At 40.9% G+C, this 27,301-nt stretch overlaps 3 protein-coding genes and 1 long non-coding RNA gene across 11 annotated transcripts in view; 1 reads left to right on the plus strand and 3 right to left on the minus strand.

Annotated features, from left to right (window-relative positions):
• LOC126597751 (uncharacterized) overlaps positions 1-15,224 on the plus strand; it is a 55,668-nt gene extending 40,444 nt beyond the window's left edge. For 2 of the 8 annotated variants that reach the window (XM_050264578.1, XM_050264580.1), the window contains exons 2-3: positions 12,429-12,603; positions 13,301-15,224. In XM_050264578.1, the coding sequence (XP_050120535.1) occupies positions 14,296-14,970 (675 nt within the window). In that variant the 5' untranslated portion in view covers positions 12,429-12,603; positions 13,301-14,295 and the 3' untranslated portion in view covers positions 14,971-15,224. Of the gene's footprint in view, positions 1-12,175; positions 12,604-12,892; positions 13,018-13,243 lie in introns of those variants that run through there. The other 6 variants (XM_050264576.1, XM_050264582.1, XM_050264581.1 and 3 more) reach the window with 6 other exon arrangements.
• A 4,379-nt stretch (positions 15,225-19,603) lies between these two features.
• Positions 19,604-20,006, minus strand: LOC126595894 (uncharacterized). Its single transcript, XR_007613745.1, has 2 exons — positions 19,826-20,006; positions 19,604-19,786 (listed from the first exon to the last, which is right to left on the minus strand). It is a non-coding gene; the product is annotated as an uncharacterized LOC126595894 (long non-coding RNA).
• A 785-nt stretch (positions 20,007-20,791) lies between these two features.
• Positions 20,792-21,825, minus strand: LOC126595396 (uncharacterized). The gene is made up of 3 exons (XM_050261704.1): positions 21,441-21,825; positions 21,209-21,348; positions 20,792-21,106 (listed from the first exon to the last, which is right to left on the minus strand). Exons 1-3 carry the CDS (start codon positions 21,823-21,825, stop codon positions 20,792-20,794), a joined length of 840 nt encoding a protein of 279 aa, XP_050117661.1.
• Positions 21,826-22,554: 729 nt separating this feature from the next.
• Positions 22,555-25,519, minus strand: LOC126595397 (uncharacterized mitochondrial protein AtMg00860-like). Its single transcript, XM_050261705.1, has 2 exons — positions 25,328-25,519; positions 22,555-22,953 (listed from the first exon to the last, which is right to left on the minus strand). Exons 1-2 carry the CDS (start codon positions 25,517-25,519, stop codon positions 22,555-22,557), a joined length of 591 nt encoding a protein of 196 aa, XP_050117662.1.
• Between the last annotated feature and the right edge of the window lie 1,782 nt (positions 25,520-27,301).

Below are 27,301 nucleotides of genomic sequence, written 5' to 3' on the forward strand. Positions count from 1 at the left end.
CCTTCACACCCTTTAGCGTTTTCAAAAGCCCTTGTTGAACTAACAAAGCATGCATCTTCAATTGTCAAATACCATAGTCATTGCCGTCGAACTTTTCAATATCAACCTTCACCGACGACATAGAAGGCTTCATAGTGACTGCCAAACAAAGCCCAAGCCGAAACCTGGGCTCTGATACCACTTGTTGTACTTTTATGCACAAACAGAAACGAATTATAACAAAGTGCCAAATATCAACGTCATAGATGAAAGCTAAAACAAACAATCTCAAACTAACACGAGATTTACGTGGTTCGACGTAAAGCATACTCCACGGGCAAAGCATGGAAAGGAATTTCACTAAACAAACGGAGATTACAAAAGAGTGTTTAAACTCTCACAACCCAAATCCCACAAATTACAAACCCTAAACCAAACGAGTAGAGAACTCAAAACAAAAGGAGAAGATTCTCCCAAATTGCTCTATAACTCACAAATTGACTCTCACAAAATTGCAGCACGAATGAGTTACACAAAATACACTAACCCTAAGGTCCTATTTATAGTGCATAGGACTTAGGTTACAATAGGAATCCTAATAGGAAATAAATCCAAATCCTAATCAAATAGGTAATTAACAAAATCTCTCCACCAAGGAAACTAACTAAGAAGTCAAAACCAAACCCAAATAGGACACTAAAACCAAATAGGTAACACAAACCTAATTTATTGCATCATCCTAATTTTGAGCCAAAAACCCAACAGAAATCACTCCCAAAGCCTTCCTCAAATACTCAAATCTATCCCTTGCCAATGCTTTTGTAAAAATATCAGCAACTTGTTCTTCAGTTTTGCAATAAATCAGATCAACTTCACCATTCTGCAGTGCATCTCTGATAAAATGGAACCTTCTGTTTATGTGTCTTGTCTTATGATGTGCCACTAGATTCTTAGAGATTGCAATAGCAGAGGTATTATCACATAGGATCTGAGTAGGCTCCACTTGTTCCTCTCCAAAATCTTATAAGACAAACCTTAACCAGATGGCTTGAGCAGTTGCTTCTGCAGCACTAACATACTCAGCCTCTGCAGTGGACAAGGCTACACTGCTTTGTTTGATTGAGGCCCAAGAGAATGCTCCAGAACCAAAGCTAAAAGCATATCCGGAGGTGCTCTTCGTGTCATCTTCACTCCCTGCCCAGTCACTATCACAGTATCCAATAAGCATAGCATCTTTTGCCCTTTTCATATGCAATTCCATAGTCCAGTGTGTGCCTTGGATATACCTTAGCACTCTCTTTGCAGTTCCCATATGTTTCCTGGTTGGATTATGCATGAACCGAGCAAGTAGACTTGCAACAAACATGATATCAGGTCTTGTAGCTGTTAAATATAATAAGCTACCAACAATTTGCCTGTAAAGATTCTCATCAGCTGTTTCACTTCCATCTTCTTTGCTTAATCTTTCATTTGTTGCAAGTGGAGTTGCAACAGGTTTGCACTCCTTCAATCCAAATTTCTCCAACAAGGTTCTTGCATATTTCTTTTGATGCAGAAAGATACAACCTTCTGTTTGAATGACTCCAAGTCCCAAGAAATGATGCAATAGTCCCAAGTCAGACATTTCATACTTTCCCATAATTTCTGCTTTAAACTCATCCATTAATGTACTGGAACTCCCTGTGTATATAATGTCATCAACATACAAAGAAACAATGAGTATTCCTGCCTCAGTTGCTTTGATGTAGAGAGTTGCCTCACTTGGACTTCTGTGAAAACCAGAACTACAGAAGTATGAGTCAATCTCCTTGTACCAGGCCCTTGGTGCCTGTTTCAACCTATACAAGGCCTTCTTGAGCTTGTAAACCTTGTCCTCCTTGCCTTTAATCATAAAACCAAGTGGTTGATCTACATATACTTCCTCATTTAGAACTCCATTCAGAAATGTAGACTTTACATCAAGTAGGAATAGCTTCCATCATTTCTGTGCAGCAAGCCCAATTAGAGTCCTAATAGTGTCAAGCCTTGCCACAGGAGCAAATGTCTCATTGAAATCAATCCCAGGCTTTTAAGAGTATCCCTTAGCCACTAACCTTGCCTTATTCTTCTGTATAGACCCATCTAGGTTCAATTTTATTTTGTAGATCCACTTGACACCAACAACTGGCTTATTAAATGGTCTATCAACAAGTTCCCAGGTACAATTCTTCTCTATCATGCCAATTTTTGCTTCCATTGCCTTTTTCCATGACTTATCTTTTGCTGCTTCCTCAAAGTTCTCAAGCTCAATAATGCACATATTGCATTTTGCATATATTTCTGTCAAGCTCTTGAACTTCAAAGGAGTATGATCATAGTCTTGAGGACTTGTGTTATTCTGCATTTGCACCAGCCTTGAGCCATTTTCAATTGACTCATTGGTTTCAGATGATGATGCTAAGGATTCATCATTTACATCACTTTTATCACTTGAGTTCCCTTCCACACTTTGCTCACACATTTTCTTTCCAGGTATAGATACACTGATGGTTTTCTCAGGTTGAGACTTCCAATCCTAGCAAGCATTTTCATCAACTATTACATCCCTTGACATAATTATTCTCTTTGAGATAGGATCATAGAGTCTATAACCTTTCTTACATGTGCCATATCCCAAGAGAATGCATTTAGTACTTGTTTCATCTAACTTCTGTCTAATTTGTCTTGGAATGTAAGCATAACACACAGAACCAAAAATCTTTAAGTGTTTGATCCCTGGTTTTCTACCACTTATGCCTCGAAAGGAGTCTTCTTATCAAGAGACTTGGTGGGACATCAGTTCAAAATATATACTGCTGTATTAACAGCTTCTGCCCAGAAATCAAATGGAACACCCTTTTCAATCATCATACACTTTGCCATTTCAACTATGGTTCTATTATTCCTCTCAGCTACACCATTTTGCTGAGGTGTGTATGCCACTGTCAGTTGTCTTTCCATGCCCATTCCTTCACAAAATTCCCTGAACTCATTAGATACATATTCTCCTTCTCTGTCACTTCTCAACTTCTTCAATTTGTAGCCACTTTGCAGTTCAACTGTGAGCTTAAATTTCTTGAATATACTAAACCCCTCTGACTTGTTCCTTAAGAAGTAAACCCAACACATTCGAGTGCAGTCATCTATAAAGGTAAGAAAATACTTATTTCCAGCCTTTGTAGAAGTCTACACAGGTCCACAGATGTCAGAGTGAATGAGTTCAAGAGGTAGTGAAGCCCTCCATGATGCTTCATTTGGAAATGCATCTCTGCAATGCTTCCTAAGAGCACATCCTTCACATATCTCATTGGTCATTTCAAGATCAGGCAAACCCAACACCATATCATGTTCTTTGAGTTGCTTCAAGCTGCTTAAATTCAAATGTCCTAATCTCCTATGCCAGATTGTAGAAGACTGATACACACCAGCCTTTAGAGCAACCTGCATCTCAGGTTTAAGTCTCAAAGGAAAACTTCTGTTGCCCTTCATTGGTATTCTAGCTATCAGATTTGACATGGAACCATCATCATATATTTCTGCAGTTGTACCTCCAAACACAAGAAAGTAACGTGTTCCATCATTTGCCCTATACTGAGCAAATTTTCTTTTAAACCTGGAATTAACATCACCTCCTTGATATACCTCCTTCCCATTTTGGTATCAACTACTAAACTTCCTTTCCCTGTAACTTCAATGAGCTGTCCAGTACCCATTTCTTCCTTAGCAGTTATAGTTCTATCAATGTCAACCAGTAAATCCTCCCTTCCAGTCATATGGTTACTGCAACCACTGTCTACTTACCATATATCTTCACTTTTCTTAACAGTGACATTATTGCAGACATAGAACATAGTAGGAGTGTCATTGACTTGATTAACAAAGTTCACATGTTGGTTAGCCTTCTCCTTCTTGCCTCGGCAATCTCTTGCAATATGCCCCAACTTATGACAATTATGACACCTTGGCTTATCTTTGAACCAACATTCACCAAAATGCAGTTTATCACAATGTATACAAGGATTCTTAGCTCCTTCAGAAGTACCTGCAACTTTTCCAGTTTGATTTGCAGATCTATTATCCCCCTTTTTAAATTTGGACTTCCAATTCTTCTGTGGTTTGAACCCTTGATTCCCATTGTACTTATTTTGTTTTGGAGCAATACTGAGACTAACAAATGCTTTCTTAGTGTGAGTTTCATCATGCCTGTCAATTCGTAGCTCATATCCCTTGAGAATAGCTACAATATCTTGAACATCAACAGTATCTAGATCCTTAGTATTTTCAATCGTAGAAGCAATACTATCAGAGGACCTAGGTAAACTTATCAGCAACTTTTGAACAATTCTCTGATTACTAATATCCTCACCATAGCTTCTCATTTGACTAATCAAATCAAATAATCTAACTAGATATGCAGAGAAAGCTTCATTTTCACCCATTCTAGTATACTCGAAATCACGACGTAAGCCTTGGAGTTTCACAGCTCGTACCTATTTATCTCCCACAAATTCTTGTTTCAGCACATTCCAAGCAGCATTTGCAGTCTCTTGGATGGCGATTCTCGGAAAGATCTGATCAGAAACTGCCCCTTGAATGATTCCAAGTGCCTTTGCATCTCTGACTATATTCTCCTTCAATAGCTTGCTCTCAGCTACAGTGAGTTCTTCATCCTTCTTTGTCGGAGCATCGAAACCCTTCTCGACGATATCCCAGAGCTCATGCGATCGGAATATTGTCTTCATCCGAATTTGCCAGAAGTCAAAGTTGTCACCATTGAATACCGGCGCACAAAGATCTGCACCACCCGATCCAGCCATATGAGACTAGATCCAAGATCACTGCGATTTCTTCTCCGAGTTTTCTTCAGTGAGGAAGCTTGACGGTCAGTTCGAGTTCTTCACTGCGAGCTTCACAGATTCACGCCCAGTTGTAGATGATGCAACCTGGCTCTGAGGCCATGTTAGATTATAGTGATGATTATGAATTTTTGGAAGAAAATGAGTATTTCAGAGAGAGAATTCACAGAGGAGAGTAAGCTGATTTCATTTCTTCTTCATTACTCTATTGGAATGTAACCGATTGCAAATTCATACAGAGCACTATCACACTCTCTCTCTCATAACAGAAAGTGTACATCACAGCCATTCATTTCATCTATCCTATGAGATAGCTACAGCTGTCACTCTACATTGTTAACTCTCATTCAATCTAGAGCATTCATTTTGGAATGTAATCCAATGGCTCTAATTAAAACAAGTAGAATGAATTTATTTATTTCAGCTAAAACACTTAAACACTAACAGGTTTTTTTCTATAATTTTGAGGCATTTGGGTTCCATCTTAGTAATCATTGTGGTTTTTATGTTGTTCAAATATCTTTTTTTTTTCCTCTCATTGTATCAAGCTATTCAATAGATTGATATACTTTTGCTTTTTGTATCATTCTTATCATATACGGTTACACCCATGAGTTGGTATCAAGTCAGGCTGTGCACTAAATTGTTATCATTTTTGCAATGAATGTGCTTTATTAACAATGTGTTGGATATACCCCAAGAGGGCTATCAAATTAAGTTATGGAATATGGATAATACCAAAGTGTTGACATCTGTGGAATCAGATGGCAATTGCCTGTGAGTAACACCCTTTTTACATTTCATAAACACCATTCAATAAATTTGAGTTAGGGTTTTGTTCAATTCAATTTCAATAGTTTGATTCTAATTTGGTGAATAAATTTTCTTTCATAGTTCATTCAATTTGTTTCATTTTCTGATTTGGATTTTGAAAGTGAGTAAAGTTTCTGTTTGTTTGCTTGCTGCAGTTATTGAACTTATGCCATTACAATATTTGTTTCCTTATGTTTTGTCTTCTGCATTATGTCTATGTAGAACTACCATTTGGATAATGTGAATGACAACTTTCATGTATATTTTTGTAGCATCTACACATGATCAGGATGTCTTTAGCTTCTATGAAGACGAGCAACATTGTAATGGATTCGAAGAAGTATTGACACGATATGGAGACATCGTTCCCCATCTTTGACTTGCAGCTCCTGCAACCTCTAGCCACCGTAAGGGTTAATCTATATCTTTTTTGTTCCTTACTGCAGGACCTACATCTTTTGCACCAACTATTAAGATGGCCATGACAAAAACAGAAACCTCACGTTCCATTTCCCTCAAAACATAAACCTCACCTTCCATTTCGAATTACATCCTTCGTTTGAACCGCTGCTCAGTTCTCTCGCAGAAACTACTAACGAGAACATCTTCTGAAAACCGCAAATTTGGTGCACATTCAAAGAAAAAAAATCTTAAACCCAGAAAAGGTTGGGTTTTTTGGTGAGTTTTTGGCCGATTTCGCGTTGGTCATTTTTTGGTTTGAATATTATGGCTTTCGAATTGTAATTGGTTTTCTGTGCAACTTTTGTTTTAGTGATTTGGGGGTTTTGTTTTCAAGAGGAGACCAGTTTGCTGGTGATGAGGATATGCAGCAGCAAAGGTGTTATGATGATGCATCTGCATTTGATAATAAATGCAAGGAAATTGACTGGTAATTAACAGTATTACCATGTATATGTCTTCAGTTGTTGTTACTGAAAGTATTTAGTTGAATTCTACTATTTATAAAAAAAACATCTAAACAATGATATGTAATCTGAGAGAAGAGATTTAATGGCATTACTATGTTTTTAGTTCGATTCAGTGATGCAAACTGTTAATTTCCTTTGCAGTTACTTTTATTTCAAGATATTGCACTCTTCTTTCAATCCTGCAACATCTCGCGGGCATTCCTTGCTAGTAGTTATATATCTTTGACTTTTAAGACTATAAACCTCCTTTTTTAAAAAAAAAAACAAAAACCCTCCTGTTTCTTTTGTCATCGTTGAATTATGTGTGTGCATGTGTGAATTAAAAATAAGGCCATCTTAAATTATGTAGCAATGCATCTTTTTTTCAACTAAGTATTAAGTTAATGTTTTGTTTATTAGGGATTGATTCAATGTATTTCTTTTCAATAATAGTAAGCTAATGTCATCTTTTTGTGTCTCTAATTATTCTTATATTTTCTATATTGACCTAGTTTAATTATAAAAGAAAAATGAGATTAACACACTACAATATATGAACCCTAGGCTTTTTATCATTATGTGCCCAACTACTTACCTAATCAATTTGCAAGGACATAATATAATAATGAAGTAAATTTCTAGTTATGTTTTTTAAAGAAAAAATGTTCACAAAAATATTTTATAAGAACGTAATATTAAACTAATTAAAAAATGTTAACATAAACAAAAATGCGCACAATAACATTTTTTTTAAGCCTAATTAGTTCTTGGACATGGTCTTCCATGCTTAAATATCTATTTTTAGACGTTCAATTTCTCCATTTATTATCCAGTACTTTTTAAATCTAGGATTTTTTTTTCGCTTAGTTATTTGATGGTTTTAAATTTATGAATACAGGTTTGTGTTTTTTTGCCCAGATACTATTTCAAAGCTGAAGGAAACATTGTTCGTGAATAGCACATTGTCTACAAAGACGACATAGAAGACAGTTTACTTCATGTGAAAAAGAAGGGTTAGTTTAGTTCTCACTAGAAAATAATCGGATGAATGAAACACATTTGAGTTGAATAAATGTAACACAATTATGAACAAACAGAGGGATACATGAGTGAATGAGGTCGATAAGATACACTTTATGCTACCTTGTGCCAAAGAGTTTATGCTACCATGCCCTCTTATGTTTAAGGAGCAATTGAAAGAAAATAGTTCATGAATGTCGCGCTTCTGCTGGCAGACTCATATCAGGATCACTACAGGTTCTGGGAAAGGATTGCCAAAAGAATGCATGCATAACTTCTCCTACAATTACCTAAATGAATGCATGCATACTTCTACAGTAAATTTGTTCACCTGAGTCACAATCCCCTTGCAAGGATTATAAAACTCAAAGCTTACTGTCCAAAACCAAATCATTTGTACCATTTACATGCTTGTGCAACATATGCCTTACACTGGAAAAACATCAAAAATCAAATACAAATTTGTAAATCATGGACGGATTTTGTTTTACATTTTTATAATCAAATCAAGTGGCAGTGTAGCACGTAAAATTACAAACTTGAAGTAACCAGAGAGCAGAAATTAAGATGTAGAGATATCCTCAAACTTGCAACATATTGTATGGAAGCTAACCGTAGAGGTTTGTGAAGCAAACTGCGGCATGAGTTGCAGTCAATTGAACAAAAACATAGTAGTTTAACTAAAAAATGCATGATGAAATGCATTCATAGTTTTCATGCATGACACAACCCTATATTATTCCGTAAGTCAATATCATTCCACAGTGAAATTATAATGCTTACTTGTCGCAGAAAGGGCAATGCCACGATGAGGGCATATGGCGAAACTTAGTAACCTGTAGCATTCATTGCACTTTGTAGCCGATATGTTTTTGCCTATCTGATGGCATCTGCCAACATAAAAAAGGCCACAAAAGGGATGCCAAGTCTACTTTGATTCTTATATCAAGCGATAAATAGAATAGATAGATGATGTTTTCCATATCAATAGCATACTAAGAAATCTGAAGGACACAACACAGTAGCTTACTAATTCAAAAGATTAAATGAACTATAAATGGACTAATGGTTAATCGAACAAATTCAATACAACTGAATCACATTCTAATTTTAAGCTAAGCACTATATTGCCAAGAAAAGTGCTCATATTGTTGTGAATGTAAAAAAAAATGAGTTAGCACTATCCACTGCTCATTTTGCTAAACAAAACGCCTAGAATCTATTCATTTCAAGTAAGTAAAAATCCAGAACAGGGAGATGGAGATATTGAATGTTGAAAAGTGATTAAATTGCCATCCTAACAATCGATTTAACTTATATACACCTATAGGTATCAAATTCGATCTTAGATAAAAATAAAGCTGCTGATGAGATAACTGATTCCTGGTGTGAGTCATCACTTCTACTTTTGTATGGCAATGATTACTTGAAGTTCTCATGCATACCAGCTCTCAATAGACTCAACAACACATGGAGGTAAGGACCAATCCAGTAATCTTGAGAAAAGGGGATCCCTGAACCCTCAAAACCCACATACATCTTTTGGCAAGGTAAGTCATATTGCCAAAGCACAAAGGAAAATAATACTAATAATAATGTATTCACACATTTAAAGAGAAATTTCGAACCTATTGTACAATGCAAGAAGGTCTGGGAGTATTGAAAAAAAATGTCTATAAGAAGTATTCAATTTTTTCTTTACTATGCTCAAATATGTGGATGTGCATTGTACTGCTATAATGATGACAATTATTTGTCAAATGCAAATGGATTTCTACCATTTTATCAGAAAATGTTAATATCAAAGGAAAGTAAGTTTGTATGGAATAACAATCGTTTAAAATTAATGACCATATTAAGAACGGAAAAGTTTCAGCAAATAATTGAATGTAATACAATAGACATAGATGAGAGGATTGAGTAATTAGGAATTCTATCGTTCATGTGAAAAAGAAAACATGCATTATAGTTGAAACAACTCTTTACCTTTTCAATTGTTATCGGTATTACATGGACTAAAAGAACAGGAGAAGTAAGATTTCATGTAGAAGATCGCTTGTATAAACTAAATCCAGTAAATTAGAGATAAATGTAATACAACAATACACGACTGGAAAAGAGAGAGTACAAAATCCAGTCTACTGCTTAAGCATGACTCTATGTAAGATTCTTTTCCCTTCCGTTAAAGTTTGAACAGACCAACATATCACATTAAGGAAAACAAATCACCTTCTCAGCGGCAAGTTGACCCTTCAATTTCTTATCTTTCAAGCCCTGAAAACACAAAATCCAAGATGCAGTGACAAATAAACATGTATAAGTTTCATGAAAACTCAAAGTTTCTAGGCCATACCTCCAAATTTGCTTCTGTTCCTCTAAGAAACTTCTTCACTCTCTTATCTAACTCATCAGAAATCTTCTCCTGCAAATTAAGGTACTGCCCATTTTATTTTCTCATTCTCTTTTTATGAAAATTATGTGCACATAAGAGCCTAAAGTTCGGCTCTCACGTTGGTGAGTTAAATAGTGCAATGTACAAAAGGTGAGAGCTTAATCCAGAGCTATTATAACTACAACAACAAACAACAACAAAGCCTTTTCCCACTAAGTGGGGTCGGCTATATGAATCCTAGAACGCCATTGCGCTCGGTTTTGTGTCATGTCCTCCGTTAGATCCAAGTACTCTAAGTCTTTTCTTAGAGTCTCTTCCAAAGTTTTCCTAGGTCTTCCTCTACCCCTTCGGCCCTGAACCTCTGTCCCGTAGTCACATCTTCGAACCGGAGCGTCATTCGGCCTTCTTTGCACATGTCCAAATCACCAGAGCCGATTTTCTCTCATCTTTCCTACAATTTCGGCTACTCCTACTTTACCTCGGATATCCTCATTCCCAATCTTATCCTTTCTCGTGTGCCCACACATCCCACGAAGCATCCTCATCTCCGCTACACCCATTTTGTGTACGTGTTGATGCTTCACCGCCCAACATTCTGTGCCATACAACATCGCTGGCCTTATTGCCGTCCTATAAAATTTTCCCTTGAGCTTCAGTGGCCTACGACGGTCACACAACACGCCGGATGCATTCTTACACTTCATCCATCCAGCTCGTATTCTATGGTTGAGATCTCCATCTAATTCTCCGTTCTCTTGCAAGATAGATCCTAGGTAGCGAAAACGGTCGCTTTTTGTGATTTTCGCTAGATTGCTCCGGTCATTAGTGTGGATAAATATATAAATGGATAGAGATAGGAAAGCAAACACAAGATGTGCGTGGTTCACCCATATTGGCTACGTCCACGGAATAGAAGAGTTCTCATTAATTGTGAAGGGTTTACACAAGTACATAGGTTCAAGCTCTCCTTTAGTGAGTACAAGTGAATGATTTAGTACAAATGACATTAGGAAATATTGTGGGAGAATGATCTCGTAATCACGAAACTTCTAAGTATCGGAGTGTGGAGTCGTCTTGACTTGCCTTATCTGTCTCATAGGTAGATGTGGCATCTTCTCTGGAAGTACTCTTCCTCCATCCAGGGGTGGTATCTTTAACTGGTGGAGATGCACAAGGTAATGTATCAATTTCACTTGAAGCTTACTTGTAGTTTCAGGCTTGGTCAAGCGCGATACAAACCATGTAGTAGGAGTCCCCCAAGTCGCCGAGCTAGGGGGTCTGCTGAAAGAGGTGACAGACAAGGTAAGCAATCAGAGCTCCGACTGATTGTTCACCTTCTCCCCATCTTGCAGCAGCATGAAGGATAAAGAGAAGAAAAATGAGAAGAGATGATATGAGATACTTTTGCTTTTGAAGAAGTAACTTTCCACAGGCTTATTCTTGAACTGAGCTGGAGGGTTTTCTGGTTTCCTCCAGAGTATAAGGCCGACTGAAGAATTTGAGGGTCAAAACAAGTCCATCAAATCTAGAGTACGTTCCACCCTGCTGATATGGGATACTTTTGCTTTTGACAGAGTAATGGATGTATCGGCACGTGTGCTGTTACACTTGTCTCCACATGCTTCCTTGTATCCTTCGCACTTGCCCTATCTGTTCCTCAAGCAAATGCAGAATCTTCCCTGGAAACATAAGATGTTGAAGATGAGTACTCGAGAGCAATGCCAGGTAAGTAATCAGGTAAGGGGTTCCAGGCAGTCAGATCCTGGCTGGAAGCTTGATTCCAAGTGCTGACTGATTGCTCTCTTTCTCCTTGTCTTGCAGGTAAAAACAAGGCCAAAGGAAAAGACAGGGAAAAAGCATGATATGGGATACTCTTGCTTTTAACCCTGATGATATGAGATATTCTTGCTCTAGTATAGCTTGTTTGCAGAGGTATTATCGGGGGGAAAGAAAGCTGAATATTTCGAAAGGCTTCGTTGGGAGTGCCCTCTCAGATATGATGAAGGGTTGAGCATTTTTGCAGGTCTGCCTGTCCGTTGGGGATGGGGGTCGACATATATAGGAGTCTCCCTAACAAGTAGTAATGCTATTCCTTTACCCTGCTTGGTCATAGCACGGTAGTGGGAGCTGCCAGTTTCACATGTTTTAACTCTGTCAGAGCACTTTGAAAAAGTGGTCTGTGGTATCTGGCTCTCGAGATTCGGAGAACGATGCCTCTTCGATTTTTGAGAAAGCAATCATGCTGGGGGTCTGGCTCTCGAGATTCGGAGAGCAGTGTCTCTTCGATTTTTGAGGAAGTAATCATGTTGGGAGTCTGGCTCTCGAGATTCGGAGGGCGGTGCCTCTTCGATTTTGGAGCAAGCAATCTTGTTGGGAGTGTTGTCTCAAATGTGAGTAAAGGTTGGGCATGTTTGCTAGTCTACCTTGCCACGAAGCACAAAGGTTGACACACAGGGACTTTCCAATTATCCAGCAATGGTACTTTTCCTTTACCCTCTCTTCGATTTTGAGAAAGTAGTCATGTTGGGAGTCTGGCTCTCGAGATTCGGAGGACGGTGCCTCTTCGATTTTGGAGCAAGCAATCTTGTTGGGAGTGTTTTCTCGAATGTGAGTAAAGGTTGGGCATGTTTGCTAGTCTACCTTGCCACGAAGCACAGAGGTTGACACACAGGGACTTTCCAATTATCCAGCAGTGGTACTGTTCCTTTACCCTTGTGGGTAATAATATGGTAGCTAGACCTTCAAAATTTATGTGTCTAAACTTTGTTAGTGCTGTTTCTTTGCTATTCTTTCACCTTTCTTGGTCAGAGCGATGTAGTGGGAGCTGCAAGCTTCACGTGCTCAACTTTGGCAGAGAACTTTGGCAAAGTTATCTGTGGTACCCATGAGCTATTGTTGCGTGTGGGAAGTGGGTGATTGAACAGTAAGATTCATGTGCTTTCTACTTCACCAGAAGTCTTCGACAGAATGCCCATAATTTCTGCAAAGCTGAGTGTGCGTGTGACAGGTGCTGACAAGGCTAGAAAAGTAGGTGCCTCTTCGATTTCTGAGATCGGCCCTCGTGGTCTCTGAGCAGCCCAGCTTTTGAGAAAGCGAGCGCCTCTTCGATTGATTCGGAGAACGATGCCTCATCGATTTTTGAGAAAGCAATCATGCTGGGGGTCTGGCTCTCGAAGATTCGGGGAGCAGTGTCTCTTCGATTTTTGAGAAAGTAATCATGTTGGGAGTCTGGCTCTCGAGATTCGGAGGGCGGCGCCTCTTCGATTTTGGAGGAAGCAATCTTGTTGGGAGTGTTTTCTCGAATGTGAGTAAAGGTTGGGCATGTTTGCTAGTCTACCTTGCCACGAAGCACAGAGGTTGACACACAGGGACTTTCCAATTATCCAGCAATGGTACTGTTCCTTTACCCTCTCTTCGATTTTTAAGAAAGTAGTCATGTTGGGAGTCTGGCTCTCGAGATTCAGAGGACGGTGCCTCTTCGATTTTGGAGCAAGCAATCTTATTGGGAGTGTTTTCTCGAATATGAGTAAAGGTTGGGCATGTTTGCTAGTCTACCTTGCCACGAAGCACAGAGGTTGACACACAGGGACTTTCCAATTATCCAGCAGTGGTACTGTTCCTTTACCCTTGTGGGTAATAATATGGTAGCTAGACCTTCAAAATTTATGGGTCTAAACTTTGTTAGTGTTGTTTCTTTGCTATTCTTTTACCCTTCTTGGTCAGAGCGATGTAGTGGGAGCTGCAAGCTTCACGTGCTCAACTTTGGCAAAGTTTTCTGTGGTACCCATGAGCTATTGTTGCGTGTGGGAAGTGGGTGATTGAACAGTAAGATTCATGTGTTTTCTACTTCCCCAGAAGTCTTCGACAGAATGCCCATAATTTCCGCAAAGCTGAGTGTGCGTGTGACAGGTGCTGACAAGGCTGGAAAAGTAGGTGCCTCTTCGATTTCTGAGATCGGCCCTCGTGGTCTCTGGGGAGCCCAGCTTTTGAGAAAGCGAGCGCCTCTTCGATTTCTGAGATCAGCCTTCGTGGTCTTTGAGCAGCCCAACTTTTGAGAAAGCAAACGCCTATTCGATTTCTGAGATCAACCCTCGTGATCTCTAAGCAGCCCAGCTTTTGAGAAAGCAAACGCCTCTTCGATTTCTGAGCAGGCGCCTCTTCGATTTCTGAAGCTCCGTCGAGTGCAGATTTTTATAAGGGCTGGCATTAAGTTCCAAAGCACACTTGAATCTCCACCAGTAGAAGCTTCATTCTTGCACTTCTAAGATCTTGATTTGTCCGACCTCTTCTCTCTTCAACACCTTTGAAAATGTCTAGCCCCTCCGACCGTCGTTTTGACTTGAACCTTGTTGAAGAGGCAGCCCCGCCTTCTCCAGACAACATATGGCGCCCATCCTTCGTCTCCCCTACTGGTCCTCTTACCGTTGGGGATTCCGTGATGAAGAATGATATGACCGCTGCGGTGGTGGCCAGGAACCTTCTCACTCCCAAAGATAACAGACTACTTTCCAAACGGTCTGATGAGTTAGCTGTTAAGGATTCGCTGGCTCTCAGTGTTCAGTGTGCAGGTTCTGTGTCTAATATGGCCCAACGCCTATTTGCTCGAACCCGCCAAGTTGAATCATTGGCGGCTGAAGTGATGAGTCTCAAACAGGAGATTAGAGGGCTCAAGCATGAGAATAAACAGTTGCACCGGCTCGCACATGACTATGCTACAAACATGAAGAGGAAGCTTGACCAGATGAAGGAAACTGATGGTCAGGTTTTACTTGATCATCAGAGATTTGTGGGTTTGTTCCAAAGGCATTTATTGCCTTCGTCTTCTGGGGCTATACCGCGTAATGAAGCTCCAAATGATCAACCTCTGATGCCTCCTCCTTCTAGGGTTCTGTCCAGTACTGAGGCTCCAAATGATCCCCCTCCGGTGCCTTCTCTTTCTGGGGCTCTACCGACTGCTGAGACTTCTCCTAAGCAACCTTTGTGAAGGCTCCCTCTTGTGTGTTTATTTTGACTCATGTATATGTACATATTTGTAGCTTATCGGGGATATCAATAAATAAGCTTTCCTTCATTTCAACGTATTGTGTTAAATACACCAAAGCCTTCTTCGCTAAGTTCTTTGAATTTTCTTTTGTTGAAGCTTGTATGTTGAAGCTTTCTGAGTGGAGCATGTAGGTTGGGGTAGTGTTCCCTTAATTTTCCGAGTGAGGAAAACTTCTCGGTTGGAGACTTGGAAAATCCAAGTCACTGAGTGGGATCGGCTATATGAATCTTAGAACGCCATTGTGCTCGATCCTGTGTCATGTCCTTCGTTAGATCCAAGTACTCTAAGTCTTTTCTTAGAGTCTCTTCCAAAGTTTTCCTAGGTCTTCCTCTACCCCTTCGGCCCTGAACCTCTGTCCCATAGTCGCATCTTCTAATCGGAGCGTCAGTAGGCTTTCTTTGCACATGTCCAAACCACCGTAACCGATTTTCTCTCATCTTTCCTTCAATTTCGGCTACTCCTACTTTACCCCGGACATCCAACGAAGCATCCTCATCTCCGCTACACCCATTTTGTGTACGTGTTGATGTTTCACCGCCCAACATTCTGTGCCATACAGCATCGCCGGCCTTATTGCCGTCCTATAAAATTTTCCCTTGAGCTTTAGTGGCATACGGCGGTCACATAACACGCCGGATGCACTCTTCCACTTCATCCATCCAGCTTGTATTCTATGGTTGAGATCTCCATCTAATTCTCCGTTCTTTTGCAAGATAGATCCTAGGTAACGAAAACGGTCGCTCTTTGGTATTTCTTGATCTCCGATCCTCACCCCTAACTCGTTTTGGCCTCCATTTGCACTGAACTTGCACTCCATATATTCTGTCTTTGATCGGCTTAGGCGAAGACCTTTAGATTCCAACACTTCTCTCCAAAGGTTAAGCTTTGTATTTACCCCTTCCTGAGTTTCATCTATCAACACTATATCGTCTGCGAAAAGCATACACCAAGGAATATCATCTTGAATATGTCTTGTTAACTCATCCATTACCAACGCAAAAAGGTAAGGACTTAAGGATGAGCCTTGATGTAATCCTACAGTTATGGGAAAGCTTTCGGTTTGTCCTTCATGAGTTCTTACGGCAGTCTTTGCTTCTTCATACATATCCTTTATAGCTTGGATATATGCTACTCGTACTCCTTTCTTCTCTAAAATCCTCCAAAGAATGTCTCTTGGGACCCTATCATACGCTTTTTCCAAATCTATAAAGACCATGTGTAAATCATTTTTCCCATCTCTATATCTTTCCATCAATCTTCGTAAGAGATAGATTGCCTCCATGGTTGAGCGTCCTGGCATGAACCCGAATTGGTTGTCTGAAACCCGTGTCTCTTGCCTCAATCTATGCTCAATGACTCTCTCCCAGAGCTTCATTGTATGACTCATTAGCTTAATACCCCTATAGTTCATGCAATTTTGTACGTCGCCCTTATTCTTGTAGATAGGCACCAAAGTGCTCGTTCGCCACTCATTTGGCATCTTCTTCGTTTTCAAAATCCTATTGAAAAGGTCAGTGAGCCATGTTATACCTGTCTCTCCCAAAACTTTCCACACTTCGATTGGTATATCGTCTGGGCCTATTGCTTTTTTATGCTTCATCTTCTTCAAAGCTACAACCACTTCTTCCTTCCGGATTCGACGATAAAAAGAGTAGTTTCTACACTCTTCTGAGTTACTCAACTCCCCTAAAGAAGCACTCATTTCATGTCCTTCATTGAAAAGATTATGAAAATAACCTCTCCATCTGTCTTTAACCGTGTTCTCTGTAGCAAGAACCTTTCCATCCTCATCCTTGATGCACCTCACTTGGTTTAGGTCCCTTGTCTTCTTTTCCCTTGCTCTAGATAGTTTATAGATATCCAACTCTCCTTCTTTGGTATCTAGTCGTTTATACATATCGTCGTAAGCCGCTAACTTAGCTTCTCTGACAGCTTTCTTCGCCTCTTGCTTCGCTTTTCTATACCTTTCACCATTTTCATCGGTCCTCTCCTTGTATAAAGCTTTACAACATTCCTTCTTAGCCTTCACCTTTGTTTGTACCTCCTCATTCCACCACCAAGATTCCTTTTGGTGTGGGGCAAAGCCCTTGGACTCTCCTAATACCTCTTTTGCTATTTTTCGGATACAACTAGCCATGGAATACCACATTTGGCTAGCTTCCCCCTCTCTATCCCACACACATTGGGTGATTACCTTCTCTTTGAAAATGGCTTGTTTTTCTTCTTTTAGATTCCACCATCTAGTCCTTGGGCACTTCCAAGTCTTGTTCTTTTGTCTTACTCTTTTGATATGTACATCCATCACCAACAAGCGATGTTGATTAGCCACGCTCTCTCCTGGTATAACTTTGCAATCCTTACAAGTTATACGATCCCCTTTCCTCTTTAGAAGAAAATCTATTTGTGTTTTTGACGACCCACTCTTGTAGGTGATCACATGTTCTTCTCTCTTCTTAAAGAAGGTGTTGGCTAAGAAGAGATCATATGCCATTGCAAAATCTAAGATAGCTTCCCCATCCTCGTTTCTCTCCCCAAAACCATGGCCACCATGAAAACCTCCATAGTTGCCTGTCTCCCTGCCCACGTGTCCATTTAAATCTCCTCCTATAAATAACTTCTCCGTCTGAGCAATTCCTTGCACCAAGTCTCCAAGATCTTCCCAAAATTTCTCCTTCGAACTCGTATCCAACCCTACTTGAGGTGCGTACGCACTAATCACATTGATAAGTTCTTGTCCTATTACAATCTTGATTGCCATGATTCTATCTCCTACCCTCTTGACATCTACAACATCTTGTACCAAGGTCTTGTCCACGATGATGCCAACACCGTTTCTTTGTTCTATTTGTGCCCGAATACCAAAGTTTAAACCCTGAGTTTTCTAGATCCTTTGCCTTACTACCAACCCACTTAGTTTCTTGTAGGCACATAATATTTATCCTTCTCCTCACCATAACTTCCACTACTTCCATAGATTTTCCCGTTAAGGTTCCTATATTCCACGTTCCTAAACGCATTTTGCTCTCTTGAACTCTACCCTTCTGTCCTAGCTTCTTCACCCTCCCCCGTCTAATAGGATCAAAGTACTTCTTTTGTGTGTCCCGGGTAAAGTTGATAGGAGCATATGCTCCCAAACAACTTTGAGTGGAGTCGTTCGAAAAGAAGTTTCTATGGCCCCCTTGCTCATTTAACACTGCATCCGGGTGCCGATGGAGATCATGACTGCAAGCAAATCTTGTGGGACTGCTACAAAAAATATAAACCAGTTGATTTCCGTAATAAAATATAATTAGTTGATTTTCAGGCGTACCTGTTCCTTTGCAGGCACAGTGTCAATAGTGCCACCAGCTTGTTTCACACCCATTTAGCTTACAGCAGTTTCGAATCCTTCAAACGCACCTTGAAACTTGATGAGTAATACAATTCAACGATGACATTCAAATTTTATTTTTCCTAAGAAAAAAAAGATAAACTGGTCCACAAAAATCTTTTAGCTTGAAAATCCACACCCACAAATCAACCCAATTCAAATGGTGAATTTGTTATAAATGAACACTACGATTTGAGGATCGATCACATACCAGCTTAACAGCCACCTCTTCCCCACTGTGTACATTTACACCTAACACTAGAAGAGCAATTTCATTACAAAACACATTAAATTAACACAATGAGTAATTTTCTAAGGAAAAAAGGATATCAAGCACTGATTACCATACCTAAATAGAGTTCTCCCAAAGACCCACTCCCAATCTTCCTCCCTAGCTTAAACTTCTGAGCAATCACATGCTCCATGATGCAACAATGTCCAATACGATTCGACCCACAGACTCAAACTGGCTTTATTTCACATCAATTTGTGCAAAATTCTTCCTTCCCAATCAAATCCAGCTGCACAGCATGCTCAACTGACGAAAATATGCATATCCCCTTCTGATTCATCCACTTTGAAATCTGCAACCTATAACACATTATTACTAAAGCAGAGGAATTTTCAATTACTTATGATACAAACAAACACATTAACTAACAAAAATCCTAATTCCCTCTTTCACTCACTTTCTTTAACTAAAATTTAATTACTTTGATGCTTCTTTCAATTTTCTTTCATTTTCTGAGCAACCAAACAGGGGATAACACAAATTGCAAGGTAAGAAAGAAAGATGGAAACCTGTATGGCTTGGGAGAAGCGTTTCCACTTTCAGAGGTCGTGAATGATGTGCTGAAGCTCGGTGACTTGGACTTTGTTGAATTTGGGGCAAAATAAGAAACTTTAACGAAAAACTCCAGTACTGTTCATTTTAACAAAAAAAAATCATATTTTTACACTAAAAAATCAATTTTGGTACTATTTACTTTATCATTTATTTTGTCCTTATCATTAAAACTCAAAGTTTTCAAGCCATTTTCATTAGTTTTCCTAAAAGAAAAAAAAACAATCAATAAACCATGGCTTGTCATTTTTCAACCTATCCAATTCAAAGTAGCACATCTCTAATTCAACATATCCAATTCATATCAGCACATATCCAAATTCCAGTTCAATAAACCACATATCCAAATCAATTCAAACTCACATATCCAATTCAAACAAAATGGCTAATATTCAAGAACATGTCCAATCTTTAAGCACATTTACAAAACAAATTTAGAACACTATAAAATCCTCTTAGTAGCAGAACATAAACGTCAAAATCCAACCGAAAGACAAAGCATCATACCAATTCTCTATCTTGTATGCTGTTTTCAGGTGGATCTTCCTAACTCGTCCTAAAAAACCGTGCATAAAGTTCACCTGCAAGCATCATCCCATAGCCAAAAATTAGATAGAACCAAGGAATACATAAGGAACCAAGAAATGGGAAAAAAAAAATATCAACCAATAGAGGAATGAGAAGCGAACACCAGAAAATTTTGAAGAAGCATAGAAATGAGCACATTGAAACCCAAAAATTCGAATGATGATTCTAACAAAGCAAACAAAAAGCAAAACAATAAAAAATTATTTTCAAACAGTGCATAACCTATTGAATCAGAGGGAAAAAATAAAAACCCATACCCTGCTATACACCCCTCTGTTACTCTCTCCTCACTGACCCTGTGCACTAACCCATTAATTAACCCCAAAAAATGCACACAACCGTGCTTTCTATATCTCTATCTCCCTATCCATCTTTCTCTATAAAATCAGAAATCCCTGAAAACCGGACCTAACATACTAAACAGTTAGAAAATCTAAGGCACCATTAAAGAATACAATTTAAAAAAGAAACTTATCTTTGGATTTGAGGCATGCAGCGCAAGATTCGGCACACCCCACTCTCAGTAGGGTTTGTTGATGACCCTACCCTATTTCCCTGAAATCCCGACGACCCATATGGTCTTCTCTGACCATACCAACCCTCATATATGCAGCAACAGTGTTGAGACCCCTACCACTCCCCCTTGCTCTCCTTCCATCGCCATGTCTCTCTCTGTGTCTCTGTGTGTGTGTGGTAGGTTCCAGAAGGGCTAAGAGGAGAAATTGCAGAGAAAAAGGAAATGACAGAGAAATTATAAGAACAGCTTTTCATTCATATCCTAAAAGGGTACCACCATGGGCATTGTTTACCCACATCATTCACTACAGACAAAGAGTTAGGTACATTATTGCTGAGTCACTATGTTCTACTATTCCACTACTAGATAAGGATTAAGCAAAAGGAAATAAGCTGAGGTGGATTAGAATCCTAACAAGGCACCCCCTCGAAGAAGCCTGTCTTCAGGCGTTGAAGTCCGGAAAACGACTGATGATGGAGTCTGCGTCTTCCCACGTGGCATCATGTTCGGGCAAGCCTTGCCATTTGATTAGCCAACGAGTTATAGCCTGGTTGCTCCGTTTGAACATGCCGTGTTGGAGTATCATTTCTGGAAACCACAAGAAGGTGCCATCTGCCGCGACGAGTGGCAGCGTTGGGGACGCAACAATATGGGAGCCAAGTTTAGGCTTAAGGAGCGAGATGTGGAAGTTTGGATGAATGCGGGATTGAGGGGGAAGGTCCAATGTGTAAGCAACTGGGCCAACGCGGGTTAATACCTGAAAGGGGCCGTAGTAACGAGGAGCGAGTTTGGGACAATAAGTCTTCGACACTGAGGTCTGTCGGTATGGCTAGAGCTTGAGGAAGACCCAATCCCTGACATGAAAGGTTCTCTCCGAGTGGTGCTTGTCTACTTGTTGACGTATTCGATTCTGAGTGATGTGTATATTCTTTCGCAGGTGCTTGAGAAGAGTGTCTCTGTCCCTGAGAGTGATATCAACCAGATGGACCGGCGAGGAACCTGGAAGATATGAGGACATTGTTGGTGGGGGATAGCCATAAACCACTTGGAAGGGCGTCATCTTGATCGTTGCTTGAAAGGTAGTGTTATACCACCATTCCTCCCATGGAAGCCAATGGAGCCAAGTAGTTGGTTTGTCCATGACAAAATTGCGCAGATAGTGCTCCAGTATTCTTTCAAGACCTCAGTCTGTCCATCCGATTGTGGATGGTAAGCTGAGCTTTTACAAAGTGTCGTTTGTTGGTTTTTGAAGAAGGCAGTCCAAAATGCACTTAGGAAAATTGAATCATGGTCACTAACAATGGATGCCGGCATCCTGTGCAACCGAAATACCTCATGAATGAACACATCTGCAATTTGAGGGGCGGTATAGGGATGCTTAATAGGAATGAAGTGGTCGTATTTGGAGAGACGATCCACGACCACCAAAATAGCATTCCGACCATTTACCGAAGGAAGGCCTTCGATGAAGTCCATGGCGATATCTGTCCAAACTTGGTGCGGAATGGGAAGTGGCTGTAAAAAGCCTGGTGGTTTAATTGTTTCGTAATGGGTGAGTTGACAAACATCACAAGAAGCCACGAAACGCTTGACATCTTTTTTTATGTCGGGCTAGTTGAAGTTATGAGTGAGGTGCTTATAGGTGCGTAAAAATCCGAAATGGCATGCGGATAGAGAAGCATGGAATTCCTTGAGGAGTCGGCCACGCCACGGGGACGTAGCTGGGACAAAAAGACCCGACTTGTAATAAAGAAGGTTGCCCTGCACCTTGAAGGAGACTTTACTGTTGGGATCTTGCTGCAACGCCTTATTGACCTCATTGGTGTGCGGGTTTGCTGCATAAAAGGTCTAGATGTTAGCCACACAATCAAAGAGTGGTTGGGAGAGTCCTATCAAGGAGAGGAGTTTGGGCCGACGGGATAATGCATTGGCTGTGACATTAGAAGTTCTGGGACGATACGCCAAAGTGTAGTTGTACCCCAGTAGTTTGAGCAGCCACTTTTGTTAAGCTGGAGTGGTGATGCGTTGGTCCAAAAAGTATTGGAGTGTTTGGTGGTCCATGAGAATGGTGAAGTGGTGCCCGATTAAATAGGAACACCATTTTTGGACCGCAAACACCACAACTAGCATTTCTTTGTCATACATCGAAAGGGATTGGTGTTTGGGTGCCAATGGTTTGCTTAAGAAGTCGATTGGGTGGTTGTCCTATGACAGCACTGAACCAATGCCAACATTGGAGGCATCGCATTCCAAGGTGAAAGACTTGGTGAAGTCGGGAAGGGCTAGGACCGGTGTAGATGACAAAGCCACCTTGAGGGCCGTAAACGTCATGTGTTCTGTGGAGGACCATGAGAAGTTATCCTTCTTCAGTAAGTCTATCAGAGGCTTGGCAATGAGTCCAAAATGCCGTACGAACTTGCAGTAGTAGCCGGTAAGACCTAAGAACCCACAGAGAGCTTGGACGCTAAAAGGAGTTGGCCATTTTGCAATGGCTGCTATCTTGGAAGGGTCAACAGTAACGCCACCAGCGGATATAATATGGCCTAAATAGGTAATAGAGTGTTGTCCAAAGAGGCACTTCGACGGTTTCAAATGGAGCTGATGCTGATGGAGAATATCAAAGACAACAGTCAAATGGGAAACATGATGGTCCAAGGAGTCACTAAAGACCAAGATATCGTAAAAAAAAGAGAACAGATTTCCGGAGTAAGGGTTTTAAAATAGAGTTCATCATAACTTGAAAGATGGTCGGGGCATTGGTGAGACCAAAGGGCATGACGGTAAATTCATAGTGGCCCCTCATGTATGTGGAATGCAGTCTTGTGGATGTTCGCCTCATACATGTGGATTTGGTGGTAATTGGAGCGGAGGTCCAATTTTGAAAAGATGATCGCACCTTGTAATTCCACTAAAAGTTCATCAATAATAGGAATCGGAAAATAATCCTTGATGGTGACTGCATTGATTACTCTATACTTAACACAAAATCGCCAGGACAAGTCGGTTTTAGCTACCAACAAAGTTGGAGAAGAAAAATGACTCATGCTGGGACGGATGAGGCCGGCTGCCAACATCTCTTCAACTTGGTGCTCTAGTTCCGCCTTTTGGGCATGGCCATAACGATATGAGCGAACGTTAATTGGGCCTGTGCTGGGGAGTAATGGAATGCGGTGATCAATAGCACGATTGGGGGGGGTAAGGATGTTGGTGGTTGAAAGAGCTCGTGATACGCTGTGATGAGTGATTGAATGCTTGTTGGTGGTGGGGAAGGTGATTTATCCATTGCGGTGATATTAGCTAGATGTGGAATGGATGGGTGAGGGAAACCAACAGAAGGTGAGACACTCCGGTGCACAGAGGAGAGAATCACAGCGAACGTGGAAGAGCCCACCAACCGGTAGTTCGTGCCGTGCACCGATAACTCCATGATTTTAAGTAAAAAGTTCTAACCAATGAAGCCCAAAGCTTCCAACCAATCCACGCCTAATACTATGTCACAACCCGTCACCGTGAGGAGGTGGAAATCACTAGTGAAGGTATATCCTTGGAGACGGATTGGAACTTGGGGAGCTACCCCTTTGGTGCGAAAACAACGGCCCGTGGCCACCATGACTGCCTTGGTTCGAGACATGTCGACGTGGAGTCTCAAGCGAGTCGCCACCTGTGGGTTGAGGAAACTTTGGTCAGCCCCATAGTTAATGAACACTTGAATATGTGTGTGTTGAATGAAGCCTTCCAAACGCATCGCTCGGCAGCGGGCACGCTTGGTGGTTGATATCGTGTTAAGAGGGATGGGGTGTTCCGGCTGTTCAACCAGGGTAAGAGGCTGTGGGAAGGTGTCTGCAAGGTCTGGAAGAGGTGCCAAATCTTCCTCATCGGCCAGTAACATAAGAATATGGGACTGTTTACAGTGATGGTCGGGATGATATTGTTCGTCACAGTTGAAACAAAACCCTTGTTCTCAACGGGTGCGCATCTCGGTCTAAGTGAGCCGGAGGATCGGCTTTGTTGGTGGAGGGTTGGGTGTTGTGAGGGAGGGTCGAAAGGTAGGGTTGAGGATAGGTGGGTTGGGTATGGGTGAAAGTAGGGGTTTAGAGGTGTAGGGGGAAGTACGTAAATTGTCGGAGCGCACCATCGACCGGTGACCTTGTTTATGCTCGTAAATGCGAGTGAGTTCAATGGCACGCTCTAGAGTGGCTGGTGCCAGGGCCACGACATCGTCCTATAACTCATCTTTGAGGCCGCCTAAGAAGGCTCCTAGAATTTGTGCATCAGTTTAATCGGGAGTATCGCATGAGAAACGAATGAACTGGCCCACATACGCATCCACTGTTGTGGTCTGGGAAATGTGCAATAGGGCCATGTTGAAGTTCAAGGAATCTGTTGGGCCAAACCGTTGTAGCAGTTGGGCCATGAAGGTGGCCTATGACGAAAGCGGAAACCACATTTTGAACCAGCAGAGCCAATAAGCCGCATCATCGCTAAGATGAAGTCCTGCCACTGTGATGCGGCGATGCTCGGCTATTTTGTGATAGTCTAAGAATTCATCAACCATTGCAAGCCAGCCATATGGGTCGTCCTTAGAAAAATGAGGAAGTTCGATTTTCAAGGTTTTAGGCGCTGAGAAGGTCGGTGAAGAGGGTGGGTAGTGGCAGGGAACATGGAGGTTGGGGTTGAAGGAAGAAGGGTTTGGGCTGGTAGAGGATGAGGGAAGGTAGCGAGAGGTGAAGGGGCAGCTCAAGGAGTGAAGTGGAAAAGAAGTGGATGAGGGACTCGCGGCGAGGTGCGACCTTAGAGGGTGGGTGGATATTATCGGTTGGGAGGAGGAGAGACCCTATGTGGGTGGTGGTACAAGAGTGTGGACGAAAGAGAAGGGGGAAGGGCCGAGGGAAATGGGGATAGAACCAATCGGAATTTAGGGGCTGGGTTGGGGTGGGGTATTCAGAGCACGAATCTCGTCGAGAATCGTCTGTTGCACTTGATCTTGACGGAGTCGGTGGACAGAGAGATCGGCCATGGCTTGTTGGAGGTCTTCATTGCAGACGATCATTATGGACATGGCCTCTTGAAACTCCTGAAGCTGAGTGAGGATTGGATGTTGTTGAAATTCACGGTCCATCTCATCCTCCATCACGTCGGCCACCGTGATCGACGCCTTACTCTTGCCCATGGATGTAAACCTGGCTCTGGATACCAAATGGTAGGTTTTAGAAGGGCTAAGAGGTGAAATTGCAGAGAAAAAGGAAATGACAGAGAAATTATAAAAACAACATTTCATTCATATCCCAAAAGGGTACCACCATCGGCATTGTATACCCACATCATTCACTACAGACAAAGAGTTAGGTACACTATTGTTGAGTCACTATGTTCTATTATTCCACCACTAGATAAGGATTAAGCAAAAGGAAATAAGCTGAGGTGGATTAGAATCCTAACAGTGTGCATGTGTGTGTGTGTCTCTCTCTCGCATACCCTACCTCTCCCCCTTGCTCTTTTTCCATTGCCATGTGTGTGTGTGTGTGTCTCTTTCTCTCTCTCTCTCTCTCTCTCTCTCTCTCTCTCTCGCAGACCCTCCCTGAAACCCTAATTGAACGACAACAAATGTTACCTACCCGGTGACCCCCTATCTCTCCCAAAACAGAGAGGACAAAATTGCCTTTCGTAATAGACCATCCCCACCATCGGATTGTAATCTTTGATGGGCAAAAATGTAATTATATAATTTGGGCCTTACTGAGGGCCAGGCTTCCTAGCTAAAACCAACACATTTGGGCCTGGCTGTGGGCTGGGCTGCTAACCCAAAACCAACACAAAGACCAATGGCATGGTTGTAATTAATCTGAAATTCGGATTGAAAAATTGTTCATTTGAATAGTGCCAATTTCAAACCTTTCTTTAGAGCAACTCCAATGTATCAAAGGCCCCATAGGGCAACTTCTTATTCAATCCCCTCCAGTGAATAGTAATTGCCTTTAATGAACAGTAATTGCCCTTTACATCTCCACCCCTAACTGAATAGCCATGGCAATACGCAATAAAATATTAGTATTTTTTATAATAAAAAATAATTTTATTTGTAATTTCAGGATTTTTAATCGTTCTCATTGTGCCACATATCATTATCCGAAAAGATAATTTTTGGTGATAGATTTCGATAAGATTTTTATCCAATGCCGTCATGCCACGTGTCGTTACCTTTTTCAGAATCATTGAGAATAGATTTCCGATAAGATTTTTAACCAATCACGTCGTGTCACGTGTCACAATCTGTTTACAATCTTTGAGGATAGATTTCGATCAAAATTTTAATGAATGACGGCGTGCCACGTGACATTATCTACAACCTAATCATTCTTTTTTCCTCCTTATAACCCACCATCCATCCTAAGAAATCACACACCAAAATCAAAATCTCTATCATTATTCATAGTTTCTGCTTCTTTCTTACAATGTCTTCTTCAAGGATGTTGTGGGAAATCGATGAGCAAGAGAAAGAATTGTTTAAGCAAGGGGAAGAAATGTTCAATTTCCAAGTGGGGGCAAATGAGATGGAAGAGGAAGAGGATGAGGAGTTTAGAAGGAGAGATGACAAAGTAAGAAGCCAAAAAGCCTCACATTCCCGTCGAGTCATCCAAGTTGTGGCTCAGATCTCCAGGCCCCAGCTGTTCCGCAAACATTGATAGAAGAAAGCAATGAAGAGGTACTGATCTCTTGGATGATTATTTTGTCCGCAACAGTGCATTCCCTAATATGTACTTTAGACGTGGGTTTAGAATGGAATGACATTTGTTAAAAAAAATCATGATTGTTGTTTGCAACCATGATTCTTACGTTGTGCAAAAGAATGATGCTTTTGGTGTTATGGGTCTTCTTTCTGAGCAAAAAATTAATGTTGCCTTGCGGATGCTTGCATATGGAGCATCTGCAGACCAAGTGGATGAGATAGTGA

The sequence above is a fragment of the Malus sylvestris genome, chromosome 13 (genome assembly GCF_916048215.2).
Source record: "Malus sylvestris chromosome 13, drMalSylv7.2, whole genome shotgun sequence".
NCBI classification, from domain to species: Eukaryota; Viridiplantae; Streptophyta; class Magnoliopsida; order Rosales; family Rosaceae; genus Malus; species Malus sylvestris.

Coding starts and splice junctions, on each gene's coding strand:
- LOC126595396 (XM_050261704.1), bottom strand. CDS start 21,825: ATGGACTTCATCGAAGGCCTTCCTTCGGTAAATGGTCGGAATGCTATT. Junction 21,349..21,440: donor CTTCCATGGGAGGAATGGTG/GTATAACACTAC, acceptor CATATCTTCCAG/GTTCCTCGCCGGTCCATCTG. Junction 21,107..21,208: donor ACTCGGAGAGAACCTTTCAT/GTCAGGGATTGG, acceptor GGCCCCTTTCAG/GTATTAACCCGCGTTGGCCC.
- LOC126595397 (XM_050261705.1), bottom strand. CDS start 25,519: ATGGGCAAGAGTAAGGCGTCGATCACGGTGGCCGACGTGATGGAGGAT. Junction 22,954..25,327: donor ACCGACTCCGTCAAGATCAA/GTGCAACAGACG, acceptor ATTCTCCATCAG/CATCAGCTCCATTTGAAACC.